At 44.6% G+C, this 24,414-nt stretch overlaps 1 protein-coding gene across 1 annotated transcript in view; it reads left to right on the forward strand.

Moving 5' to 3' along the window:
• The window catches only part of PIAS4 (protein inhibitor of activated STAT 4), a gene marked incomplete in the record, with an annotated part of 1,954,703 nt that overhangs the window by 865,488 nt on the left and 1,064,801 nt on the right, over positions 1-24,414 (forward strand). Inside the window, 1 exon segment of the mRNA XM_044054086.1 lies at positions 21,320-21,410. Coding sequence (XP_043910021.1) covers positions 21,320-21,410 — 91 coding nt within the window.

The raw sequence follows: 24,414 nt of genomic DNA on the forward strand, positions 1-24,414 counted from the left end.
TCTCTGCACATTGGAGTTTCTGCATTGAACAGCTCAACCCTGACTGCTGTCTCCGGTGGACTGCCTTTGGGTCAGAGAGAACTGATGGTCCAGAAGCGTGTCTTCTTTACTCCATTAGCTGTCTCCTCCCTGGAGTGCTGTGCCTTTGAGGTGATGGTGTGTGCGTTCTCTGCTTCTGGAGGATGGATGGTTCCAACCTCATCATATCTGCCCTGTGGATCCCATATGTTTTTGTGCCTTGAGCCTAGTCACTCTGTTGCACAGGGGCAAGCCAGTCCAGTGTCTCTAGGCTACCCAGCTGGGTATACTTATTTCTTCTGACACTTCTCCGGAGCATTCCACGAAAAAAGTCCCTAGGAAGTGTGTACAGGAGAAGGCACTTAGACTCTACTCAAGAGTCTGTCACTGAAGAAACTGATTTTGATGAGTGGGAGGGGTCCCCAAGATCACCACTTGAAGTTTCCTTTGGAGACCTCCTGGAAGTCCTCAAGCAGAGGGCTGGTTTGTCTACAGATAACACTTTTCCAAGAGGAATCTGTATTCCTGGAAAAATTTGGGTCTGGCCCATCTCCCTCCTGGGTGACTCTGCCTGCCTATGAGTTCATTGATTTGTTCTTTAGGTGGGTGTGAAAGAAACCCGATTCTGTAGAGCCAATCCCCAAGAGACCAGGCAGGATCCTGGCACCACTGAAAGGAAGAGTTTTTTTGGGCAAGGGAGTGCCAGTAGATGCAATGGTTGTAGCGGCAGCTATGAACTAGTTGCAGAACAGAGTTAATCTGCCTGTCTCCCTAACAGGGAGTCCAGGACATTGGACAGTTTTGGGAAGTGTGTACATGCTTCAGCAACCTTTGCTCTTAGGTTACTGAATTATTTGGCACACTTCACTAGATTGCAGAGGGATTTGATTAAAGAACTCTCCAAATCCTTCTGTGAGACCAGTACTTTGAAGCACAGAGTTCCATTGCTGTTCAGTTGGCTATCCTACTACAATTGGTCACAAATTCATCCACGAGACTCATTTGACATGCAGCTTGAAGGTACTTCAAGGGTGGTGGATTCAGGCATTTCCATTAGAAGGCATGTGCTTGGGTGCACTTCTGTGATTTTGCAGAACCCTTCAAGCCCTTTTGTCAGTGCACCATTTGACAGAAGCTCGGTTTGGTTTTAAGGTAAAGGACGCACACTCCAGGTGTGAGCAAGATGGTGAGACCCTATGTGTAGTGGGGGGTGTACATTTTTCAACCCCCTCAAAGAACATTCGCTAGGAATCAATGAGGTGCTTCAAAAATGCGGTCCAGAAAGTTCCAGGGTCCTTTCCAATATCCATGTGGAGATAGTTTCCCCAGGGGTAGACGGGAGGAGCTCTAATGGAAGATGCCGCCCGCGAAGTAGAGGAGGCCCACATAACCAGGGGTCTTAGAGAGTCCTTCTCTGACCGATTCCATCAGCACTTCTGAAAGTTGGCCTGGAGGCAGTCTGAGGTCTTCTCTCCATGCACTGGAGAACCTGGGTAGACATTACAAAAGATACATGGGTGCAGAGCATTATTTCCAGAGGTTATATAATTCCCTCTTCCCTACCCCCTCCTTCAAAATTAAACAAAATTCCCAGTGTTCACCTAGTCTGAGGAAAGTGGCAGCTGTAGAAAAAAAAAAAGCTGCTAGAAAAGTCATTAAAGAGGTTCCCCCAGAACAGATAGTCCGGATCTTGCTCAGGATTCTTTAGTGCCAAAGAAAACTGAGGACTGTAGACCAGTTTTGGATCTCTGCAATCTGAACAAATTGGTTCAGTGGGCAAAGTTCTCAATGTTCACACTTAAGTCCATTTTGCCTTTCCTGCACAAAGGCAACTGGATGTACTCAGTAGATCTTCAGGATATATACTCATAAAAATGAACAGAAGATCCTGGAGATACCTACGCTTATGGCTGGGAACCAGTCATTACCAACTCAGAACACTGTCTTTGGCTTCACCACAGCCCCAAGTGGTGGTCACCAGATGCATGGTAGTGGTAGCAGCTCACTTGAGACTGCAGGGATTCCGGTCTTTTCCATACTCAGACTGGCTCATAACTGCTCTGACCAGGCATCTTCTGATAAAAGCACAAGACTATGCACTCCAGATTTGCTCTCATTTAAGAATTAACGTCCACCACAACAAATCTCAACTAGAACCATCTCTGACAGAGTTCATAGGGGCATAGTGACGCTCTCCATTCCCAAGGGTACAAGCTATTCGATTTCAAGTCAAAAAGATAATTCAGAATTCTTGATCTGTTTGACTGTGACCCCAAGGTTTGTAGAGTCAGTGTCCACTGTGATAATTCTAGTTCTTCTAGCAAGATACAATGTGAGAATTTTTCAGTGGACCGTAACAACTCAGAGGTCCATTCTACATCGGCCTTTGTCCACCTAGATCAGGATGAGAAAGGATAAAGTACCTCTGGTGGTGGTTTTGATCAGATCAGGTATTACAAGGCTGTCCATTCTTCCTCAGCCAAAAGCCGTAATGGTCATGGACGCTTCCCAGAATAGGTTGGGGGCACTTATTGGGAATGATAGTCCAAGGGACATGGTCCCCCAAAGAGGCCAACATGCATATCAGTGTCCTGGAAATGAGAGCAGTACTCCTAGCATTGCAGGCCTTTCAAGAGTCCTTTAAAGAATCTCTCCCTTCTGGCACTGTTGCGATTTAAACTGACAATTTGTCAGTGGTATGGTACATCAACAAACAAGGAGGGAACAGATGTCCTTCACGGATGCATCTGCAGTCATAACAAATGGGTTGTCCTGTCGTCAGGCAGCCCTTCGGTCGGCCGGATTCCAAAGTCTGGGTCCGGCTTCGGCTGATGTCGCGCTTCACCCGACGTCATCTCTGCTGGTCTTCGGGTATAAAGGCATCAGCCGACGCCATTTTCCTCAGTCTTTTTGCCGTGGCGCTCAAGCAGAAGCTGTTGGCAAGTGCCGGTCGGTCAGATCCAGAGATTACTACTACCGAATACTACTTCGAAGACTTCTAAAAGCTAAGTACCCCGTTGGGGACTCTTTCTTGCCTCAGCCGATGTCAGAAAAAGTCAATAACTGTTTAACTTGTGGGAAACAAATACCTCATAAAGATTTCCACTCTTACTGTTTGCCTTACTTAGGCCCAGACCACGACGTAGCAGCCGGTGCGGCCTGTGCTCCCTTCAACCGACGAACGCTTAGGCGTCGGTCGGAGTTTGCTGAACAGTTTTTCGGCTCAGATTTTGCGTACATTATGCCGCCGGATCCTCCGACCACCCAAATTGTTAAAAACGCAAAGAAAAGACCAACACTCGCGGTCCGCGGTTTCGCCGAAACCACGGTTAAGCAAGCAGCAGTGTCTCGGTTTCGGCGAAACCGAGAAAACTGGTCAATCTTCAGCGAATCCATGACTACTACTGAGGATACTTATAGCTTATCTGAATCAGCCTCAGAAATTTTGCCTACAACTGTGGTTCCTACTGATATATCAGACACCATCCCTTGGATATCTCTACCCCAGCACGTGGTGCTGCTAGGCCTCCTGCAGCCATGTCTATTAAGGCCTTTGCCAGGGCTAAAGCAGCCAAATCAGCTAAATCAGTGCCTGTTAAACCACCCTCACTCAGGCCCACTTCTAGTTCACAAATGCTTACTCTGGCAGAAGATTTAATATCCTTAATTAGGGGATCCCAATCTCACCCAGACAGGGCCTCTCAGCCCCAGAAAAGAGACCTAGAGCAGAGCCCCGAGCCTGTGTCCTCTGATGATTCTGCGGATGACTCAGACATTACAGACCAGCCAGAGGCTCCTTTTTCCAATTATGAAGATTCAGATGCTGAAGAATCCATTCCAGCTGCCTCTCCACCAGAGGAATTCTCCTTTGGGGAAACCTTACATGCCATGAGAGAACAATTCCAATGGCAGGGACAAGATTTCTCAGATTCAAGAAAAAGGCTTAGGACTTTTCTGCACTTACCACAACATAGGCCCTTAGCTATACCTCCTGTCCTATCTGTTGTGGACGATGTATTTAATGATGTCTGCACTGCACCTGATTCTTTACCTCCAGCCCCTGCCAAACCAGATAGATTTTACAGGGTTCCAGACACTCATCACCACCTATACAAGGCCCCACTTGCAGACCCCGAAACTATATCCCAGGGGCCTAAGGCAGTAGCCTCGACCACAGCAAAACCCTATTCCCTCTGAAAGGGAATCCAGGTCCTTAGAGATGGGGGAAAAAAGTCTACACCTCTGCTACTCTCTCAGCTAGAGCTTTAAACTGTCAGTTTCACATGATCAAATACCAAGAGTTGATGCTTGATCAGTTAATTAAAAAGCTGTCCTCTGATGAATCTTTAGATAAGAAATATGTATTAGAAATGGTGAATAACATCCAACAGGTTAGTAACCATTCTTTAAAATGTGGCTATGATGCACTGGAGGCTTCATTTAGATCAGCCATGACTGGCACAGTGATAAGAAGGCATGCATGGTTGAAAGAACAGGTCTTGCCGGATCATGTTAAAGCTAAGCTTTTGGATGCTCCTATGGATAAGGCCAGTCTATTTGGGGAACCTGCCCAGCAGGTAATGAAGAAAATGGAAGAGAAGGCAAAATCTGTACAAACAGTTAAAGATTTCCTACAGGTTCAGCCCCCAAGGTTTAGCAGGAACTGGCCTGCCAAAAATCGGTCCTTTCCTGACTCCACAAGATCCCAAAGGGGCAGGAACAGACGCTCTAGGGGCAGAAATCAATCCAGAGGAGGTGCCTACAGAGGACGACAGTGGCAAGGCAATAACCGAGGCACAGACACAACCACTGCCACTGCAACAGGACAATCTCGGTGACTTGGCTCTGACTCCGCCTACCAGGGAGCAAATAGCAGCACCATTAGGCGGAAAGTTAGCCTTATTCTCGAAAAATTGGCACTAAATTACAAAAGACAAGTGGATTTTGCAAACCATAGACCAAGGCTACCGGTTCCACTTCCACACTTTACCAGTAAAAAGAGGAATGCCAAACCTGCCCCAAATCAAAAAATAGAAGCCCTGCACCAGATAGCGGAATTAATAAAGATGAGAGCTGTGGAAAAGGTGCCAATAACAGAACAGGGCAAAGGATTCTACTCCAGACTATTCCTAGTACCAAGAAAAGAAAAAAACTGGAGACCTATTCTCGACCTGTCCATCTTAAACACATACATCATTGTCCCAAAATTCAAAATGCTGACCCTACAGCAACTTCTTCCCATGCTGGGCAAGGAGTGTTGGCTGGTAACTCTAGATCTCAAGGAGGCATACCTGCACGTCCCCATTCGACCAAATTGCAGAAGATACCTCAGATTTCTTGCAGGATCAGAGCATTATCAATTCTCAGCATTGCCCTTTGGCTTGTCTACTGTGCCCAGAGTATTCACAAAATGCCTGGCATCAGTAATTGCTCACTGCAGAGTACAGGGAATTCAAATTTATCCAAACCTGGACGACTGCCTGTTACAAGCGGACAACAAAAGCAAGCTGACAACAGATTTACAAAGGGTCATTTACTTGCTACAAGCCCTGGGATACACAGTCAATTTTCAAAAGTCAAGGCTGATACCATCCCAGACAAGAACTTTCTTGGGCGCGGAATTGGACACAGTAAAACAGATGGCATTCCTAACTGCAGAAAAACAAAAAGAACTCCCTCTTTACTTAGCATTAACAAAGCAGAACAAACTAACAGCAAGAAAAGTTCTGCAGGCCTTGGGCTTCATGGCATCATGCATAATCTTGGTCCCACATGCCAGACTGCATATGAGAAAGTTACAGTGGTACCTAAAGAATTTATGGTCTCAACACAGGCACAGCTTAGAAACAGAAATACCACTAATCCCATGCTTAAAACAGGAGTTCCTATGGTGGGCTCGGGCATGCCAGTCAAACCCAGGCTTACCCTTCCACAACTTTCGAGCAAACCAAACCATCACAACGGATGCCTCAGACCTAGGATGGGGGGCACACATGCTGGACAAATGCGTACAAGGACTGTGGACTCAGGACCAGCTGCACCTGCACATAAACCAAAAAGAAATGCTGGCAGTAAAACTGGCAATCCTAAAATTCAGACCATTCCTCAAAGAAGGCCATTTGATAAGGACAGGCAACACCACAGTCATGTGGCACATCAACAAACAGGGAGGCACTCATTCTTACCCCCTATGCAGAATGACTTTGGACCTTTGGAATCTGGCTCTCAGCTACAACATCCAGTTACAGGCAATATTTGTACTGGGAAAAGAGAACACCCTAGCAGACATTTTAAGCAGAACCACCTCGGATGCTCACGAATGGATGCTACACCCGGACATCTTCAAGGCCATCACAAAGAAATGGGGAATGCCACAGATAGATCTATTCGCTTCCCCACAAAATCACCAGCTCAAAAAATTCTGCACAAGGACATTCCACCCACTTGCATGGAAGGTGGACTCTCTATCCTTCAGCTGGAAAGGCCTGACAGCATATGCATTCCCACCTCTTCCCTTGATGCACAAGGTACTACTGAAAATCAAAGAGGAACGTCCAAGGATAATTCTGATAGCTCCGAACTGGCCAAGACAACACTGGTACCCATTGCTGAGGAGCATGTCTCGAGAGAAAATGTGGTCAATACCCCTGATGCCTCTGATGTTAACTCAGAACAACTACAACATCATACATCCAAACCTAAAAACCTTGCAACTGACTGCCTGGAACATCACATAGCAGTAACTAACCCAGACCTTTCACAAAGGGTTAAAGACATTATCCTTGAAGCCCGCAGACCTTCAACAAGAAGGAACTATGCAGGAAAATGGAAAAGGTTAGTCATTTGGAGTACTGAAAGAGGAAAAGATGTGTCGAACATAGATATTGCTAACATTCTGGAGTACTTGGCAGAGCTTCTACATACAGGCCTGTCCTATTCCTCCATCAAGATACATGCATCAGCTATTTCAGCAGAATACAGCTTTGATCCTCCTGTCTTTTCACATCCTCTACTCAGGCAGTTTCTCAGAGGGATCAAGAATGTAAAACCTCCTAGGAAACCACCATTACCAGCATGGGACTTGAATTTTGTACTAGAAAAGTTGACACTCCCTCCGTTTGAACCAGCAGCAACAGCAGATCTACAACACCTGTCATGGAAAACTGCTTTCCTACTGGCTATTACTTCAGCAAGGAGGGTTTGAACTACAGGCCTTAATGGCAGTGCAACCCTTCCTAATCTTCCATCAAGATAGGGTGTCCATGAGAACTAATCCTACATTTATGCCTAAGGTGGTATCCAGAGTGTCTTTAAACCAGGCAATCCACCTACCTACCTTCTTTCCCAATCCACAAAACAGAGGTGAAAGAATAATGCATACCTTGGATGTACATAGACAGTTACGCTACTACCTGGACAGAACCAAAGGTAACAGAAAAACTGACCAGCTCTTTGTAGCCTATGCAACAGGAAGGGAAGGAAAAGCAATTTCCAAACAGACAATCTCCAAATGGATAGGAAATTGCATAAGATTCTGTTACTCCTACCATGGAAAACCAATTCCACAGAACATAAGACCTCATTCTACAAGGGCTACAGCCACTACCACAGCTTTCTTAAGAGGAGTGGCAACCAAGGACATTATTGAGGCGGCTACTTGGACCTCCGTGCATACATTTGCCAAGCATTATAATTTACCTCTATATTCTAGATCCCGAGCAGGGTTTGCCACTGCTGTACTGCAAGGGATCCTGACTACACCATAATTATTATTCCTCCTCCCTAGTTTGGCTATGGTATTCTACCCATTTGTTATGACTGCAGATGCATCCATGAAGGACATAGTACAGTTTTGTACCTACCATAAATGTAGATGTCCGAACTGGATAGCATCTGCAGTCAGGATTACCCTCCCTCCTTCCCCTCTGCGGTACTCCTAGGGTATTTACCCTCCTAATAGCTAGCTGGGGGGGGGAGTCTCTTATGGTGTATTTGTTTGTATATATGTACATACATGTTTATTTTTTGTGTTTGCCTTCTACTATTTTGGAAACATTGGCATTTATCCAAAATTTAGCTTTCCAAGAGGGCAATTGGCATCTGGGGCAAGAAACACTGAGGAAAATGGCGTCGGCTGATGCCTTTATATCCGAAGACCAGCAGAGATGACGTCTGGTGAAGCGCGACATCAGCCGAAGCCGGACCCAGACTTTGGAATCCGGCCGACCGAAGGGCTGCCTGACGACAGGACAACCCATTTGTTATGACTGCAGATGCTATCCAGTTTGGACATCTACATTTATGGTAGGTACAAAACTGTACTTTCTTGCCCCTTGTGTCGAAGCTCTGAGTGTGGCAATGAGCAGTCTCATCCAGTAGATTTCTGATAGCACACATTCTGGGGAAATCCATTGTGATAGCAGACAAGTTGAGCAGGTCCATTTTGTTACCTCACGAGTGGTCTGTCAACATGAGGGTTGCAAAAAAGATTTTCTGCCAATGGGGCTAACCTTGCTGTGACCTTTTTAATATCTCTCCACTTAACAAGTGCCGCGGGTTCTTTGCTGTGATGTCCTTCAAGGATGCATCTGCAGTCATAACATATGGGTTGTCCTGCCTCAGGCAGCCCTTCGGTCGGCCGGATTCCAAAGTCTGGGTCTGGCCTCGGCTGATGTCGCACTTCACCCGACGTCATAGCTCCTGGGGTATAAAGGCATCAGCCGATGCCATTTTCCTCAGTCTTTCTTGCCGCGCGGTGCCCGAAGCAGAAGCTGTTCGCAAGTGCCGGTCGGTCAGATCCAGAGATTTCAGCTACCGAAGACTTCTAAAAAGCTAAGTACCCTGTTGGGGACTCTTTCTTGCCTCAGCCGATGTCAGACAAAGTAAATAATTGTTTAACGTGTGGGAAACAAATACCTCATAAGGATTTCCACTCTTACTGCCTTCCTTGCTTAGGCCCAGACCACGACGTATCAGCTTGTTTAGCCTGTGCTTCCTTCAACCGACGGACACTTAGACGTCGGTCGGAGTTTGCAGAAGAGTTTTTTGATTCCGCTTTTGCATATAAATTGCCGTCGGAGACTCCGACCACACATTTAGCCAAAAAACGGAAGGAAAAGGACCGACACTCGCGGCCCGCGGTTTTGGCTGAAATCACGGTTAGGCCTACCGCGAGTGTCTCGGTTTCGGCTGAAACCCGAGTCCTCAGTTCTTCCATCGGCCGAAAGCATGCCTCCGACGACCGAGGCCACAGAGGCCCCGGCTGAGTCGGCTACAGAAATTCCTACCGAAGAAGCAGGCGCACAAGAATTGTCCGACACCATTCCGTTGTACATCTCTACTCCTGCACGTGGGGCAGCTAGACCCCCTGCTTCTATGTCTATTAAGGCCTTCTCCAGGGCTAAAGCAGCTAAACTTTCCAAGGCCTTACCAACAAAAGCTTCCTCTCACAGACCTTCCTCAAGTTCTCAGATTCTCAGCCTTGCTGAGGACCTTATATCTCTGATTAGGGGATCCCAACCTCACCCAGACAGGGCCTCCCAACCTCCTCCTGAAAAAAGGCCTAGGACTGAACCCTCTGAACCTCTCTCCTCTGACTATTCCTCGGATGGATCAGATTTATCAGAACATCAGGAAGGACCATACTCACCTTATGAGGATTCGGATGCAGAAGACTCAATTCCTTCTGCCTCCCCCCAGAAGAATTTTCCTTTGGGGAGACTCTACACTCAATGAGGGAACACTTTCAATGGCAGGGTCAGGATTTTTCTGATTCTAGGAAAAGGCTAAGGACTTTTTTACACTTGTTACAGCATAGGCCTTTAGCCATACCACCTGTACTATCAGTTGTTGATGATGCATACAATGATGCCAGTTCTGCCCCTGATTCTCTTCCCGCCCTGCCAAACCTGACAGATATTACAGGGTCCCGGATTCTCACTTCCACTTGTATAAGGCCCATGCTGCAGACCCAGAAACTATTTCTCAGGGCCCAAAGGGTGTTGCAGCTGCCACTGCCAAAAAACCCCTACCCTCTGAAAGAGAGTCAAGAGCATTAGAGAGATGGGGTAAAAAGGTTTATACATCTGCTACTCTTTCTGCCAGGGCTTTAAACTGTCAATTTCACATGATACAGTACCAGGAATTTTTGTTAGATCAGCTGAAGAAAAAGCTTTCCTCTCCTGAACCTTTAGACCGTAAGTCCCTTCAGGATTTGGTACACAACTCTCAGCAGGTCAGTAATCATTTCTTAAAATGTGGCTATGATGCACTGGAGGCTTCATTTAGATCAGCTATGACTGGAGCAGTGATTCGAAGGCATGCCTGGCTAAAAGAGCAATCCTTGCCAGACCATGTCAAGTCTAAACTCCTAGATGCCCCTATGGAGAAACAAAGTTTATTTGGCTCCCCTGCACAGGAGGTTCTAAAGAAAGTGGAAGAAAAAGCAAAATCTGTGCAAACAGTCAAGGATTTTCTGCAGGTCCAGCCTCCGAGCTTCAGCAGAAACTGGCCTTCAAAGAATTGGTCCTTTCCAGACACCTCCAGAGCACAGAGAGGCAGAAATAGACGCCCAAGAGGCAGAGGTCAATCAAGGGGTGCCTACAGGGGTCGTCAGTGGCAACCTGCCAACCAGAGGAGTACCGTCACAGCTGCGACTACAACCACTTCCACAGGACAGACCCAATGACTTGGCTCTGATTCCGCCTACCAGGGAACAACTGGAAGCACCCTTGGGTGGAAAGTTAGCTTTATTTTCAAAAAACTGGCATTGCATTACAGGAGACAAATGGACATTGCAAACAATAGACAAAGGCTACAGGTTTCACTTCTACACTTTACCAAAAAAGAGAGGAATGCCAAACCTTCCACCAAGCCAGAAGTCAGAGGCTCTAAAACAAATCATCAACTTACTAAGGATGAGAGCAATAGAAAGGGTACCATCTATGGAACAAGGCCAAGGATTTTACTCCAGACTATTCCTTGTACCAAGAAAAGAAACTCAATGGAGGCCTATTCTCGACTTGTCCGCACTGAACACGTATCTCATTGTACCAAAATTCAAGATGCTGACCCTACAGCATCTTCTTCCCATGTTGGGCAAGGAGTCTTGGCTGGTGACTCTAGATCTCAAGGAGGCATACCTGCACGTCCCTATACGACCAGATTGCAGAAGACACCTCAGATTTCTTGCAGGATCAGAGCATTATCAATTCTCAGCATTGCCCTTTGGCTTATCTACTGTGCCCAAAGTATTCACAAAATGCCTGGCATCAGTAATTGCACATTGCAGGCTTCAGGGAATTCAGATCTACCCATACCTGGACGACTGCCTAATACAAGCGGACAACAAGACAAAAAATAATAAAAGATTTGGCCTATGTCATACAACTGTTACAAGCCTTGGGATACACAGTCAACATACAGAAGTCAAGACTAGTGCCATAGCAAAGGATAACATTTTTGGGTGCAGAACTGGACACAATAACTCGGATGGCTTTTCTCACAGAAGATAAACAAAAGCAACTCCCAGTCTACTTCATGGCATTGACAAGACAAACTCAGCTTACTGCAAGGAAAGTCATGCAGGCCCTGGTTTACATGGCATCTTGCATAATCTTGATCCCACATGCCAGGCTGCATATGAGAAAATTACAATGGTACCTAAGGAATGTATGGTCTCAACACAGACACAGTCTAGAAACCATGATACCAATCATTCCATGCCTGAAAAATTAATTCCTGTGGTGGGCTCAGGCCTGCCAGACCAACAGAGGGTTGCCTTTCCACAAACCACAACTAAGGCAGACCATCACCACGGACGCCTCAGACCTAGGCTGGGGGGCACACATGGAAGACAAGTGTATCCAAGGCCTATGGTCTCAAGACCAGCTGAATCTACACATAAATCTAAAGGAGATGCTGGCAGTGAAGCATGCAATCGAGGCATTCAAATCCTTCCTCCAGCAAGGACACCTGCTAAGGACAGACAATACCACAGTCATGTGGTACATCAACAAACAGGGAGGCACGCATTCCTACCCTCTATGCCAGATGGCAATGGACCTGTGGAACCTAGGCCTGAATCTCAACATTCAACTGCAGGCCAGATTCATACCAGGAAAAGAGAATTCACTAGCAGATAGCTTAAGCAGAACTACCACGGATGCTCACGAATGGATGCTGCATCCAGACATCTTCAAAACCATAACAAAGAAATGGGGAATGCCAGAGATAGACCTGTTCGCCCCACCACTCAACCACCAACTGAAGAAATTCTGCTCAAGAGAATACCACCCACAAGCCTGGAGGGTGGACTCCCTTTCTTTCAGCTGGAAGGCCCTGACAGTTTATGCCTTTCCACCTCTCCCATTGATGTACAAAGTTCTACTGAAGATCAGGGAGGAACAGCCAAAGGTGATTCTGATGGCTCCAGACTGGCCAAGGCAGCATTGGTACCCGCTACTGAGAAGCATGTCTCGGACGAACTCATGGCCTCTACCTCTATGGCCTTTACTTCTAACGCAGAACAACTACAAGACCCTGCATCCAAACTTGAAAACACTGCAGCTAACTGTCTGAAAAATTGCATAAAACAAAACCAATCTGTTTTATCTCAGAGTGTCAAGGACATTATTGTGGAGGCTCGCAGACCCTCCACAAGAAAAACATACTCAGCCAAATGGAAGAGATTCCTCATTTGGAGTGCATCAAAGGGAACAAATGTCACACTGGCAAACCTAGCACACATCCTAGAATACTTAGCAGAACTGTTCCACAATGGCCTGTCCTATTCTTCCATTAAGATTCATGCTTCAGCAATTTCAGCAGAGTACAACATGGATCCTCCTATCTTCTCTCACCCTCTCCTCAGACAATTTTTAAGAGGGATCAAAAATGTAAAACCTCCAAGGAAACCACCTCTGCCTGCATGGGATCTCAATTTCATGCTGGAAAAATTAACACTTCCCCTTTTGAACCAGCAGCATCAGCAGACTTACAGTTCTTATCTTGGAAAACTGCTTTCCTTCTAGCAATCACTTCAGCAAGAAGGGTATCCGAGTTACAGGCATTAATGGCAGTGCAGCCTTTCCTTATCTTTCACCAGGATAGAGTGTCTCTGAGAACCAATCCTACTTTCATGCCAAAGGTGGTATCCAGGGTATCCTTGAACCAAGCTATTCATTTACCTACGTTCTTCCCTAACCCACAGAACAGGGGGGAAAAACTACTGCACACCTTGATGTACACAGACAACTGCGCTACTATCTGGACAGAACTAAAACCAGCAGAAAAACTGACCAGCTTCTGGTAGCATATGCAACAGGAGTGCAAGGAAAAGCAATTTCCAAACAGACAATTTCAAAATGGATAGGAAATTGCATTCGATTCTGCTACTCTTTTCATGGAAAGACAACTCCTGAAAATATCAGGCCTCACTCCACAAGAGACACAGCCACCACTACAGCTTTCCTCAGGAGTGGCTACCAAAGACATTTTAGAAGCTGCTACTTGGAGCTCCGTGCCTACATTTGCCAAGCATTACAATCTTCCTTTATACTCCAGATCCCGAGCAGGTTTTGCAACTGCAGTTTTACAGGGGATCTTAACTACACCATCATTATCTTAGTGCCTCCTCCCCCAGTTTGGCTATGGTATTCTACCCATATGTTATGACTGCAGATGCATCCTTGAAGGACATAGTACAGTTTTGTACCTACCATAAATGTAGATGTCCGATAGGTATGCATCTGCAGTCAGGATTACCCACCCTCCTTCCCCTCTGTGGTATTCCTAGGGTACTTACCCCTCTTTTAGCTAGCTGGGGGAATCTATTATGGTGTATTTGTTTGTATGTATATATGTATATATATATTTTGCTTTCCACTGTTTGGAATTTTCTACATTTATCCAAATTTAGCCTTCCTAGAGGGCACATGGCATCTGGGGCAAGAAACACTGAGGAAAATGGCGTCGGCTGATGCCTTTATACCGCAGGAGCTATGACGTCGGGTGAAGTGCGACATCAGCCGAGGCCAGACCCAGACTTTGGAATCCGGCTGACCGAAGGGCTGCCTGAGGCAGGACAACTCATATGTTATGACTGCAGATGCATACCTATCGGACATCTACATTTATGGTAGGTACAAAACTGTACTTTCTCACCACCAGAGAATCACTGAGATGCTGTCCTCCATGATTGATCCCCTGGTCTCCTCTATGCTTATCCCTAACCCCCTTAATCCCCAAAGTTCTCCAGAAAGCATCCCGATTGAAGAGCAAAGTCATCTTCATTGCCTCTTATTGGCATCATCAGATTTGGTTCCTCTTTCTTTGGTCTCCTCTAGTTTACCCTCCATGGATTCTGGATCCAATTCCAGACCTCCTGTCTCACCTGACAGACATTTACACGGAGATTTCAGGCCCGAAGTTGACCTCAGGGTTTCTCCACTCCATTGATAGCCATAACAACCTAGACTATACTACCCGGTCCATCATATACCTTTATCTTCCCATAAAGCTTCCACTAGGAAGATTTACAGAAGTAAATGGAAAAGTTTTTTGGGGGGCACAGTAAAAAGACTTTGACCCTTTTTCAGTACCAATATATATAAAGTACTTGAGTTTCTGGCTACAGTCTAACAATGGGGCTAGTTCCTCAACTGTTGAAGTATAACTACCTGACATTCCTAATTTTCATATAGGAGGTAACAGATGTTCATGTTTCACTGTTACAGTCATTACACTTGGGTTATCCTGCTGGCAGGCTACCCGCAGTCGGCCTGAATTCCAAAGTCCTAGTCCGGCGTCGGTTGCTGTTACCTCTTCCCTGACGTCAGTGCGCCAGGGGTATAAAAGATGCAGCCGACACCATTTTCTTCAGTCTTTCTTGCCGCGCGATGCCTGAAGCAAAAGCAGTTCGCAAGTGCCGGTCGGCCGACTCCTGAGATTTTCGAAATTGAATTTCAGATCCAAAGTCTTCAATAAAGCTAAGTACCCCGTTGGGGAAACTTTTTACTTGCTCCAGACCGATGTCTGAAAAAGTTAACAATTGTATTTCTTGTGGGAAGCAAATACCTGATAAGGGTTTTCATTCTTACTGTATTCCTTTCCTAGGCCCTGACCACGGCATTGCTAGTTGTTGGTTTTGTGCTAGATTTAACCAACGCACGATTAAGCGTCGGTACGATTTTGCTTTTCATTATTTTGGCAGAAGGTTTAACTATGTAATGCCGTCGGAACAACCGACGACTGTAATTCATAAAAAACGCAAGCATAAAGACAAGGACAAGCATCTGAGGTCCAAAACCAATGACGAAGCTTCTTCTAGGCCAGTCTCCGGTTCGCCGGTGCTCAGTGAGGTGCTTTCGCAGCCCCTGACTCCCACTACCTCAGAGCCACAGGCCGCCTCCGACTCCCACGTGGAGACAACTAGGCCTCTGGATACTCAAGGTATTGGCCCTTCGGAAATTAATCCCTAAGATGGGTCCGGAGCCGCTGAGCAGGCATCGGCTTCTGAGGGTGTCTTCAGACCTACACAACTTTATATAAAGCCTACTTCAGCATCCAAGACAAAGTCTAAAACAGTTTTAAAGACAAGGAAACAAGTACAGCATTCTCCAGGACAGACTTCTATGCCTAAGAAACAGATGCTCAAAATGGCCGAAGACCTAATTACTTTGATCAGGGGTTCCCATCCCCCTCCTGATAAGAGGCCTAGGCAAGACACTGAATATGATTCCTCTGATCAGGTTTCCATTTCCTCTGACTCCTCTTCATAACAGGGATATTCTATTCCTCCCTATGAGGATTTTGATGCTGAAGATTCTATTCCTTCAGCTTCTCCTCCTGAGGACTACCCATTTGGGGAAACCCTGCATACCATGAAGGAGCATTTCCACTGGGAGAGCCAAGATTATTCCGATTGTAAGAAAAGGCTTAGAGACTTTATTTTACTTCCTCAGCACAGACCTCTTGCAATTACCCCTATTCTAGACATTGTAGATGATGTATTTTCAGAGTCCGGCCTGTCTCCAGACTCTCTACCTCCTGCTCCTGTTAAGCCGGACAGATACTACAGGGTTCCAGACTCCCATAAATTCCTTTATAAAAACCCTGCTGCTGACCCAGAAACTATTTCACAGGGTCCCAAAGGGGTCAAAGCTGCTACTGCTAAAAACCCTGTCCCCTCTGATAGAGATTCTAGGGCTCTGGACAGATGGGGGAAAAAAGTTTACACTTCTGCTACCTTGGCTGTAAGGGCTTTAAATTGTCAATTTCATATGCTCAAATATCAGCAATACTTAATGTCTTTGTTAAAACAAAAAAATGTTGACAAATTCTGTATGTTCTGAGAACAAAGATTTGCAGGATTTCTTGCATGCAGCAGAACCAGTGAGAAAACGTACTTTGCAGTGTGGCTATGATTCACTGGAGGCCTCGTGCAGGGCTGCTGTTATTAGAGGGCATGCTTGGTTAAAGGAACAGAATTTGCCTGATCATGTTAAAGCGAAATTATTGGATGCTCCATTACAGCATGATACTTTGTTTGGTGTTAAGGCGGAAGAGGTGTTGAAGAAAATGGAGGATAAAGCTAAATCTATGCAGACAGTAAAGGATTTCTTTTACAGGTACAGCCACCCAGATTTAGCAGGAACTGGCCCTCTAAGAATTGGACCTTTACAGTGTCAGACAGACCACAAAGAGGCAGATTCAGTCGTCCTGGAGGCAGGCAACAGCCCCAGGGCTCATACAGGCCCAAACAATGGTGTGCTTTTACCTCCAAAAGTGGAGAAGACAAATGACAGCCTTGTAGGAAACGGTCCCAATGACTTCCCTTTGCCAATGCCAAGCACTTATTTTTTTGGCAGCACCCTTAGGGGGAAAGCTAGCACTTTTTTCATGAACCTGGCATAAGATCACCCAGGACAAATGGGTCTTAAATATAGTCTCTCAGGGCTACAGGTTCCACTTTCACACCCTTCCAAAGGCAAAAGGTATGCCAAGACCTGCCACACAATCAATGGGCAGAGGCACAAAAACAAGTTTAATTTCTCATGGACATGGGGGCTATTCAGCCAGTGCTAAAACAAGAGCAGGCGCAAGGATTTTACTGAAGACTTTCCTTAGTGCCAAGAAAGGACAAAGCCTGGAGACCAATTCTGGACCTGTCTATTCTAAATACTTTTCTGGACGTCCCATAATCCAAAATTTTGACTCTACAGCAGCTTCTGCCCATGCTGGACAAGAAGGCTTGGCTTGTAACTTTGGACCTCAGAGGCATACCTTCATGTCCCAATCAGACAATTATGCTTAAGATACCTCGGATTCATAGCTGGCTTAATGCACTACCAATTCTCTGCACTGCCCTTTGGCTTATCTACTGCACCCAGGGTCTTCACCAAATGCCTGGCACCAGTAATTGCATTTTGCAGACAGAGGAATTCAAATATATCCCTACTTGAACGACTGCCTTATTCAAGCAGAGACCAGAGATATTCTACTACAGCATCTGGCGTTTGTAAAAATACTACTAATTTGCCTAGGGTACACAGTAAACGAAAAGAAATTTAAACTAGTACCCTCTCAAGAGATGATATTCCTGGGTGCAAGCTTAAATACAACTGCCCAGATGGCTTATCTCACGCCAGGCCAACAAAGGCAACTGACTTCTTACTTCGAAAACTTGGCAACAAAGACCCAGTTATCTGCAAGAAAAATTATGCAGGCTCTGGGCTACATGGCATCCTGCATTCTACTAATTCCATATGCAAGACTGCATATGAGGAAACTACAATGGTATCTAAAAAGTGTTTGGACTCAACATTGCCACAGCCTGGAAACAGTAATTACTCTCATTCCTTGCCTGCAACAAGAGTTTCGATGGTGGGCACAGGCCTGTCACCACAACAAGGGACAGCCACTCACTTTACCCACTGCCAGGCAAACACTAACAACAGATGCATCAGATTATGCCTAGGGGGTGCACATGGCAGGAAAATGTATTCAGGGCACATGGCCCACAAGCAAAATGCATCTTCATATCAATCAAAAAGAAAAGCTAGCTGTACAAAATTCCCTGACAGCCTTCAAGGACCTACTTCATCCAGGACAACTGCTGGATAAAGACTGACAATACTATAGTCATGTGGTATATAAACAAGCAAGGGGACACACATTCCTACCCCCCTCTGCAGACAAGTTGCAACTTTGTGGAATACAACTTTGACTTGTCAAGTACACCTGCAAGCACAATTCCTGCCAGGAAAGACAAATACTTTGGCAGACGAACTAAGCAGAAACCTCATGGATCCTCACGAGTGGAAACTAGATCCACAAATCTTCAACGTAACAGGGAAATGGGGATGCCCAGACATAGATCTTTTCGCCTTCCCTCACAACTTCCAGCTACAGAGATTCTGCACTCGGACTTATCACAAACAAGCATTGAAAGTGGACGGACGCCCTTTCATTCAGCTGGAAAGCACTTAGTGTATGCCTTCCCTCCTCTGCCTCTCCTCCCCAAGGTACTCCTAAATGTCGGACAAGAGAAGCCAAAAATGATACTGATTGTCCCGGACTGGCCATGCCAGCACTGGTACCCAATCCTAAAGAGCTTGTCTCAAGGCCCAGCCTGGACATTACCTCTAATTCCGCATTTGCTGACCCAACAGAACAATCAGATCCTACACAGCCAACTCAGAACCCTAAATCTGGCTGCATGGCGGATAATGTAACCATTCAGAACACACCTCTCTCTAAAGCAGTTATGGATGTTATTTTGGAGGCCAGGAAGCCCAGCACCAAAAACTCTTATGCAGAAAAATGGAAGAGATTCTGTGCTTGGAACCAGGTGCAGGGAATTGACACGCTTGTACTAAATATTCCTCAGATTTTGCAATACCTAACTGAGATGCTGGACAAAGTCCTATCCTTCTCGTCAATTAAGATCCATGCCTCTGCCATTTCAGCTCATTACAATACAGACCCACCTATTTTTTTTCTCATCCACTGCTAAGACAGTATCTTAGAGGGGCTAAAAACATAAGACCCCACGAGGAGAGCTCCAATACCTGCATGGGACCTCAATTTTGTCTTGGAAAAACTCAGTGCCTCATTTTGAGCCAGCCAATACAGCGGAGATAAAATACTTATGGAAAACAGCTCTTCTCCTAGCAATAACTTCAGCAAGAAGAGTCTCGGAGTTGCAGGCACTAATGGCTGTGGAACCTTTTATTATTTTCCATCAGGACAGGGTTTCTCTAAGGACAAACCCGACATTTATGCCTAAGGTAGTGTCCAGTGTGGCTCTTAACCAAACCATACATTTGCCTACCTTTTATCCAAACCCACAGAATAAGGGGGAGAGCCTTCTGCATTCTTTGGATATACACAGACGGCTACGCTTTTACTTGGACAAAACTAAAGTTTTCAGAAAAACTGAGCAACTCTTAGTGGCATATGCTGCAGGTTCGCAAGGAAAAGCCATCTCTAAGCAGACTTTCAAAATGGATAGGCCACTGCATTCATTTCTGCTATTCACAACATGGCAAATCAGTGCCCAAGGGCATTAGGCCACAGTCTACCAGAGCAGCAGCCACTTCAGCAGCCTTCCTCAGAGTAGCAACCAAGGACATTTTGGAGGCTGCAACCTGGACTTCATTGCACACTTTTACAAAGCACTACCATTTACCTCTTTACTCTAAATCCAGAGCAGGCTTGCCACTGCAGTTCTGCAGGGCCTCATAGCCACTCCAAATTCTATTTAGGCCCAGCCACCCAACCTCAGCTTTGGGATTCAACCCAGTTGTAATGACTGCAACAATGAAACACTATGAACATAGTACAGTTGTGTACCTACCGTAAAAGTAGATGTTCGAGTGTATTCACTGTTGCAGTCCAGGTTACCCTCCCACCATCCCCCTTTTCCTTTGCTGGGACTTCAGTACTTCTCTATTCTATACAACCTATGGGGGTGTATTTGCTTGTAGATGAAGGAAAAGTTGTTTTTTGTGTATGCATGCTTATTGGTATAATTTAGCCTACCATTTTAGGGGCACCTGACATCTGGGGCAAGAAAAACTGAAGAAAATGACGTCGGCTGCATCTTTTATACCCCTGGCGCACTGACGTCAGGGAGGAGGTGACAGCAACTGATGCTGGACCTAGACTTTGGAACTCGGGCTGACTGCGGGTAGGCTGCCAGCAGGATAACTCTATTGTAATGACTGCAACAGTGAATACATTCGAACATCTACATTTATAGTAGGTACACAACTGTACTTTTCTATTTGCATAGAAAAAAGAATTTCAGAAAAGCAGATCAATTGTTTCTTTTGTGGAGTTGAAATTAGGCAAGCCAGTTTTAAAAGTAACTTTAGCCAAATGGTTGACTGATTTTGCATATCCTTTGTAACAAATTGGGCCTGCCTTTGCCAAAACCTTTGCGAGCCCATTCAACCAGGTCCATGGCAACATCAGTATTTTTATCCAGGTCTTCTATGGAAGATGTTTGTGCGGCTGCAACTTGGGCAAATCCTCATACCTTTATTACCCGTTCAAATTGGATCTGGTCTCAAGGGGAGGAGCAGCCTTTGGCTCAACAGTGCTCAGGAATATCCTTAGTCTTTCTGGGGATTCAGGTAGCTGGGGTCCGTGTCCCTGTTGTTGAACAGATGAAAACTGGCAACATCTGATAGAGGTTATGTACTCACCATAATGTTCCATCTGTGTTGTCCATTTTCATTCTTCAACTCCCCTCCCTCCAGCTCCCTTCCATTTAGCTTGACTTCTGGAAGAACGAGTAGGTAATAATGGAACCAGTGTTCCTCATTTTGAGCTCCAGGTATTGGTTTCACATACTAGTGTTCTAATAATCCTATGAAGCTGTAAGGTCAGCAAACTATCTGAGGTATGTTAGGGAACTAGAGCAGTATGGATAAGGGAGGAGCTTGAGTTCCAGTAGCCGTGAGCTGTAAAAAGTAAGAATTTGATCCGAGCTTCAGATTCGAGTCCAGTTGTTGAAAATTGAAAATGGACAACACAGATGAAATGTTACGGCAAGCACATAACTTCTTTTTTTCTTAAAGTAATTCCCAAGTTTGAATAATGGTTTTAGTAACTGGAGAGTGTTGCTTTAACTTTGTGTAACTTGCTGTGTAAGCATGCTACAGTCTACGGATCTTTTGTTGCTTGAAAGTCTTATGTTAACTGTAAAAGGATTCTTCCAGCTGCAATTGCTTTCCTGTCTGTTGGCAGTAAAAGTAGTCATTGAATTTACGTACATGTTTTTATCTTTTTACAGAATATGTTATACAGACTCGAGTTGCCCTCAGGAAGATCAATATCCCCCCAACATAGCTGTGAAAGTTAATCACAATTATTGTGCTGTGCCGGTAAGTTGACTTATCAGTGAAGCAAAACGGCTATTTTCATATCAGATAAAATTTACAGCCATGCATTCTAAACTGAATGTGAAGAATTTACAAGTTCATCATCCTATAATACAGTACAGGGAGACTGCTAGTTGCAGCAAAAATAATGCAAGAACTAGAAGCAGAAGGAAGTGTACAAATGTTTATGGTAGCACAACTTTGTTCACCATTGGAGTTGAAAGCTGTGGGGGATCAATACTAATTAAATGCAGTGCAAGTTAGATTTGTGACAAGACCTTAAATTTGTTAAAGATATTGAACAATGGAAAATATGAAACTGCCATGGCCGTTGGCTTTGGGTCACGGTTTCATTTAGTTTTTGTACACTAGTGATGAAAACATAAACAGAACTGAACAACTTGTTGCAGCTTAACATCTGGTCCCGAGTTATTTTTGCACACAGGTAAAATGACAGCCTGTGCCAAGGTATCTCCTTTTTAGCGTGTCTTTAAATTAAAATGTGTACAAAGCCTAGTTAAACTGCCAGAACACATATAGGTAATTTATTTGGTGGCAAGTACAGTATTTGCACTCTCCAAACTCCCTTCACAGCTTATTAAAATTGCTGTGAGCAGAACCTGGACGTGAAAGATCAGCATAATCACAGAAATGGATAACTGTAGTAGAATTTACTTTAATTTCTTAGCATTTTTCAGCCAGTCTGCTTTTCCAGCAGTCGCTAGTCATTTCAGTTGAGAGTGCTGAGAGAAGCAGATGCATCACACACTCCAGGTCCAGTATTGTCTTGCAGATTTTGCTGTGTTTTACATCAGAAAACCCAATACATTTATGAGCAGTGGTGTCCGTACATAGGTCTACAACACTGCAGTGTTTGTGTGGTTGTTTGATATCTGGGTGGTAGGGTACTTATAGTAGCAAGCTGAAATTTGGAAATTTTATTCCGTTTTTTTGGTGATGGCTGGAAATAGCTATTTGTGGGAGCAGTCTGTTGAAATGAGGGCAGTTAGCTGATTATAGTGAAGCAATTGTTTTCAGTGATGTGGTGGTGGAGCAATGTATAATTACCTATATTGAAACACATTACCGTAACAATTTTGTTTCTCTCATCAGCCTGTTGTACATAAGGTTTCTTTTATGGAAGCTGGGGAGATTCATTTGAAAACACAGTGCAGTATTGGATGATATGGCGTATCTGTAAGGTTTTTACAGAGGCCAATGTACCCTTTGCTTTCTTCCCAGTCTCCTCTAAAATATGGTCAAAAAGCTGTGATTTGGGGGAGGAGGCTTTGTGCAAAAGCAGGAGCATTATCGTTTGAACAATCTGTGGTATAACTTTTCGGAGATGGGGCAGGCAGGCTTAAAGAACTAAGGTGAATACACAGTAGCAGTAGCATGAAGAATATATTGATGTCATACCTATATCAGTGCTTTCCAGTGCCGATCCCACTTGGTTTCTTCCTGTGAAGAAACTGCTGCTTTTTCATTGTGTAGCTGAGAGTTGGCACCATAAACATGGTTGTAATCCAGCAGTTATAAGTTACTGTTGCACTAGCTCCTTTTCCAAGTTTTGGTGTCATGGTAAGTAGAAACCAAATAATTGTAGCAAACTAAAAATAAAAAATAAAAACCACAAATTCCCCAGTAGGACTAGTAGACAAGTTTATTTTTCAGGTTAAGCGCCTTCATCAAAGTAAAATTGACTTCCTCAGAACAATATACAAGCAGTCATGTGGATTTAAATATATTACACTGTCACAGGATAGGTGAGGAATCCCACCAGTCAAACAAAAGATCTCTTGAATAAATTAATACCTTAAAGGCATATACTATAAACACTAAAAATACAATAAAATACATTTCTGTGAAGAAATTATATAAAATTAAACCCTTTCCGCTCTTTCTTTTAAAGCAGGCAAGATGGATATAAAATCATTTAATCCTGGACACACATTAGCTGCCACATCAGTTCCCTCTTGTTTGAAGTGTTTTTCCAGTTGCCACCCCTGGGGTTTATTTCAATGGTATCTAATATCCCAAACTTAAAGGACCACTACGTGCTACTACACTTCTTTTCTCATTTCTGGAGTGTTTTTTCTCCCTATCTTTTGAATGTAGCATTATAGCATATGCTTTCTACTAGGGTAAATCAAGATTTTGACTGTTTTTTTCATTCCCCGTTCATAATCTCCGGTACTGTGAGCCATCTTTAAGCTTGAAAAGGTCTCGCAGAGCTGTAGAGACTACATGGGCGCTCGAATAATTTGCTAATAATGCCCTTTATTATTTTTAATCTTTTCCTCAGCTGCTGCCCAAGGACTGCCCATAAACCGCCTTCCCCAGACTTTTCGCCCAGGGAACACCCCAACCATTAGCTATGCATGAGCCGTTTTCATAGCTGCTTCTGTTACCAGTATAAAAGCAATGGTGACATACAGTGGAACTGCTCTATTCACTGCTGTTGCTGGATGAATTTGTTTTTGTGAGGGATTGCTAACATACACAGTTCGTGAGTAAAGAGTTTTTTTTTGTTTGTTTAGCTACAGGTACATGCATCACATTTTCTTTAGATTAGTTAATTTCTTGATAATGTGCAATGATATCATGCGATTCTGTAATGCGATTGATTGCATGCAGCTATCGCATAATAACATGCTGAATCTGCTACTGCATCGTGTTTCATTACAGCCTGACAAGTGCACAGCCTATAGTCCTAGCATATGAAAAAGGCTTATGAGAAGCTTTGCAACAGGCCAAGTGTTATCCAGAGACTTTTTCCCACATATAAAACCGTTGCTGGTTTGATTTCTAATCGCATACTGTTATTCAGTATGTGGCTTCTTTTTGCCCCAGTTCTGCAACCATAGAATTATTTAAGTAAAGAAGGTAAGTGTATGGAGTACAGCGAGACTCCACCCCCACACAAACATTTTTATTTATGAGTCTTAGACCATTTGAAGCTATAACCTTTTTTGTCCAGTTTGAACCGATATCTTACTGAAATTCA

The sequence above is a fragment of the Protopterus annectens genome, chromosome 13.part0, assembly GCF_019279795.1.
Source record: "Protopterus annectens isolate FY-2018-M chromosome 13.part0, PAN1.0, whole genome shotgun sequence".
NCBI classification, from domain to species: Eukaryota; Metazoa; Chordata; order Ceratodontiformes; family Protopteridae; genus Protopterus; species Protopterus annectens.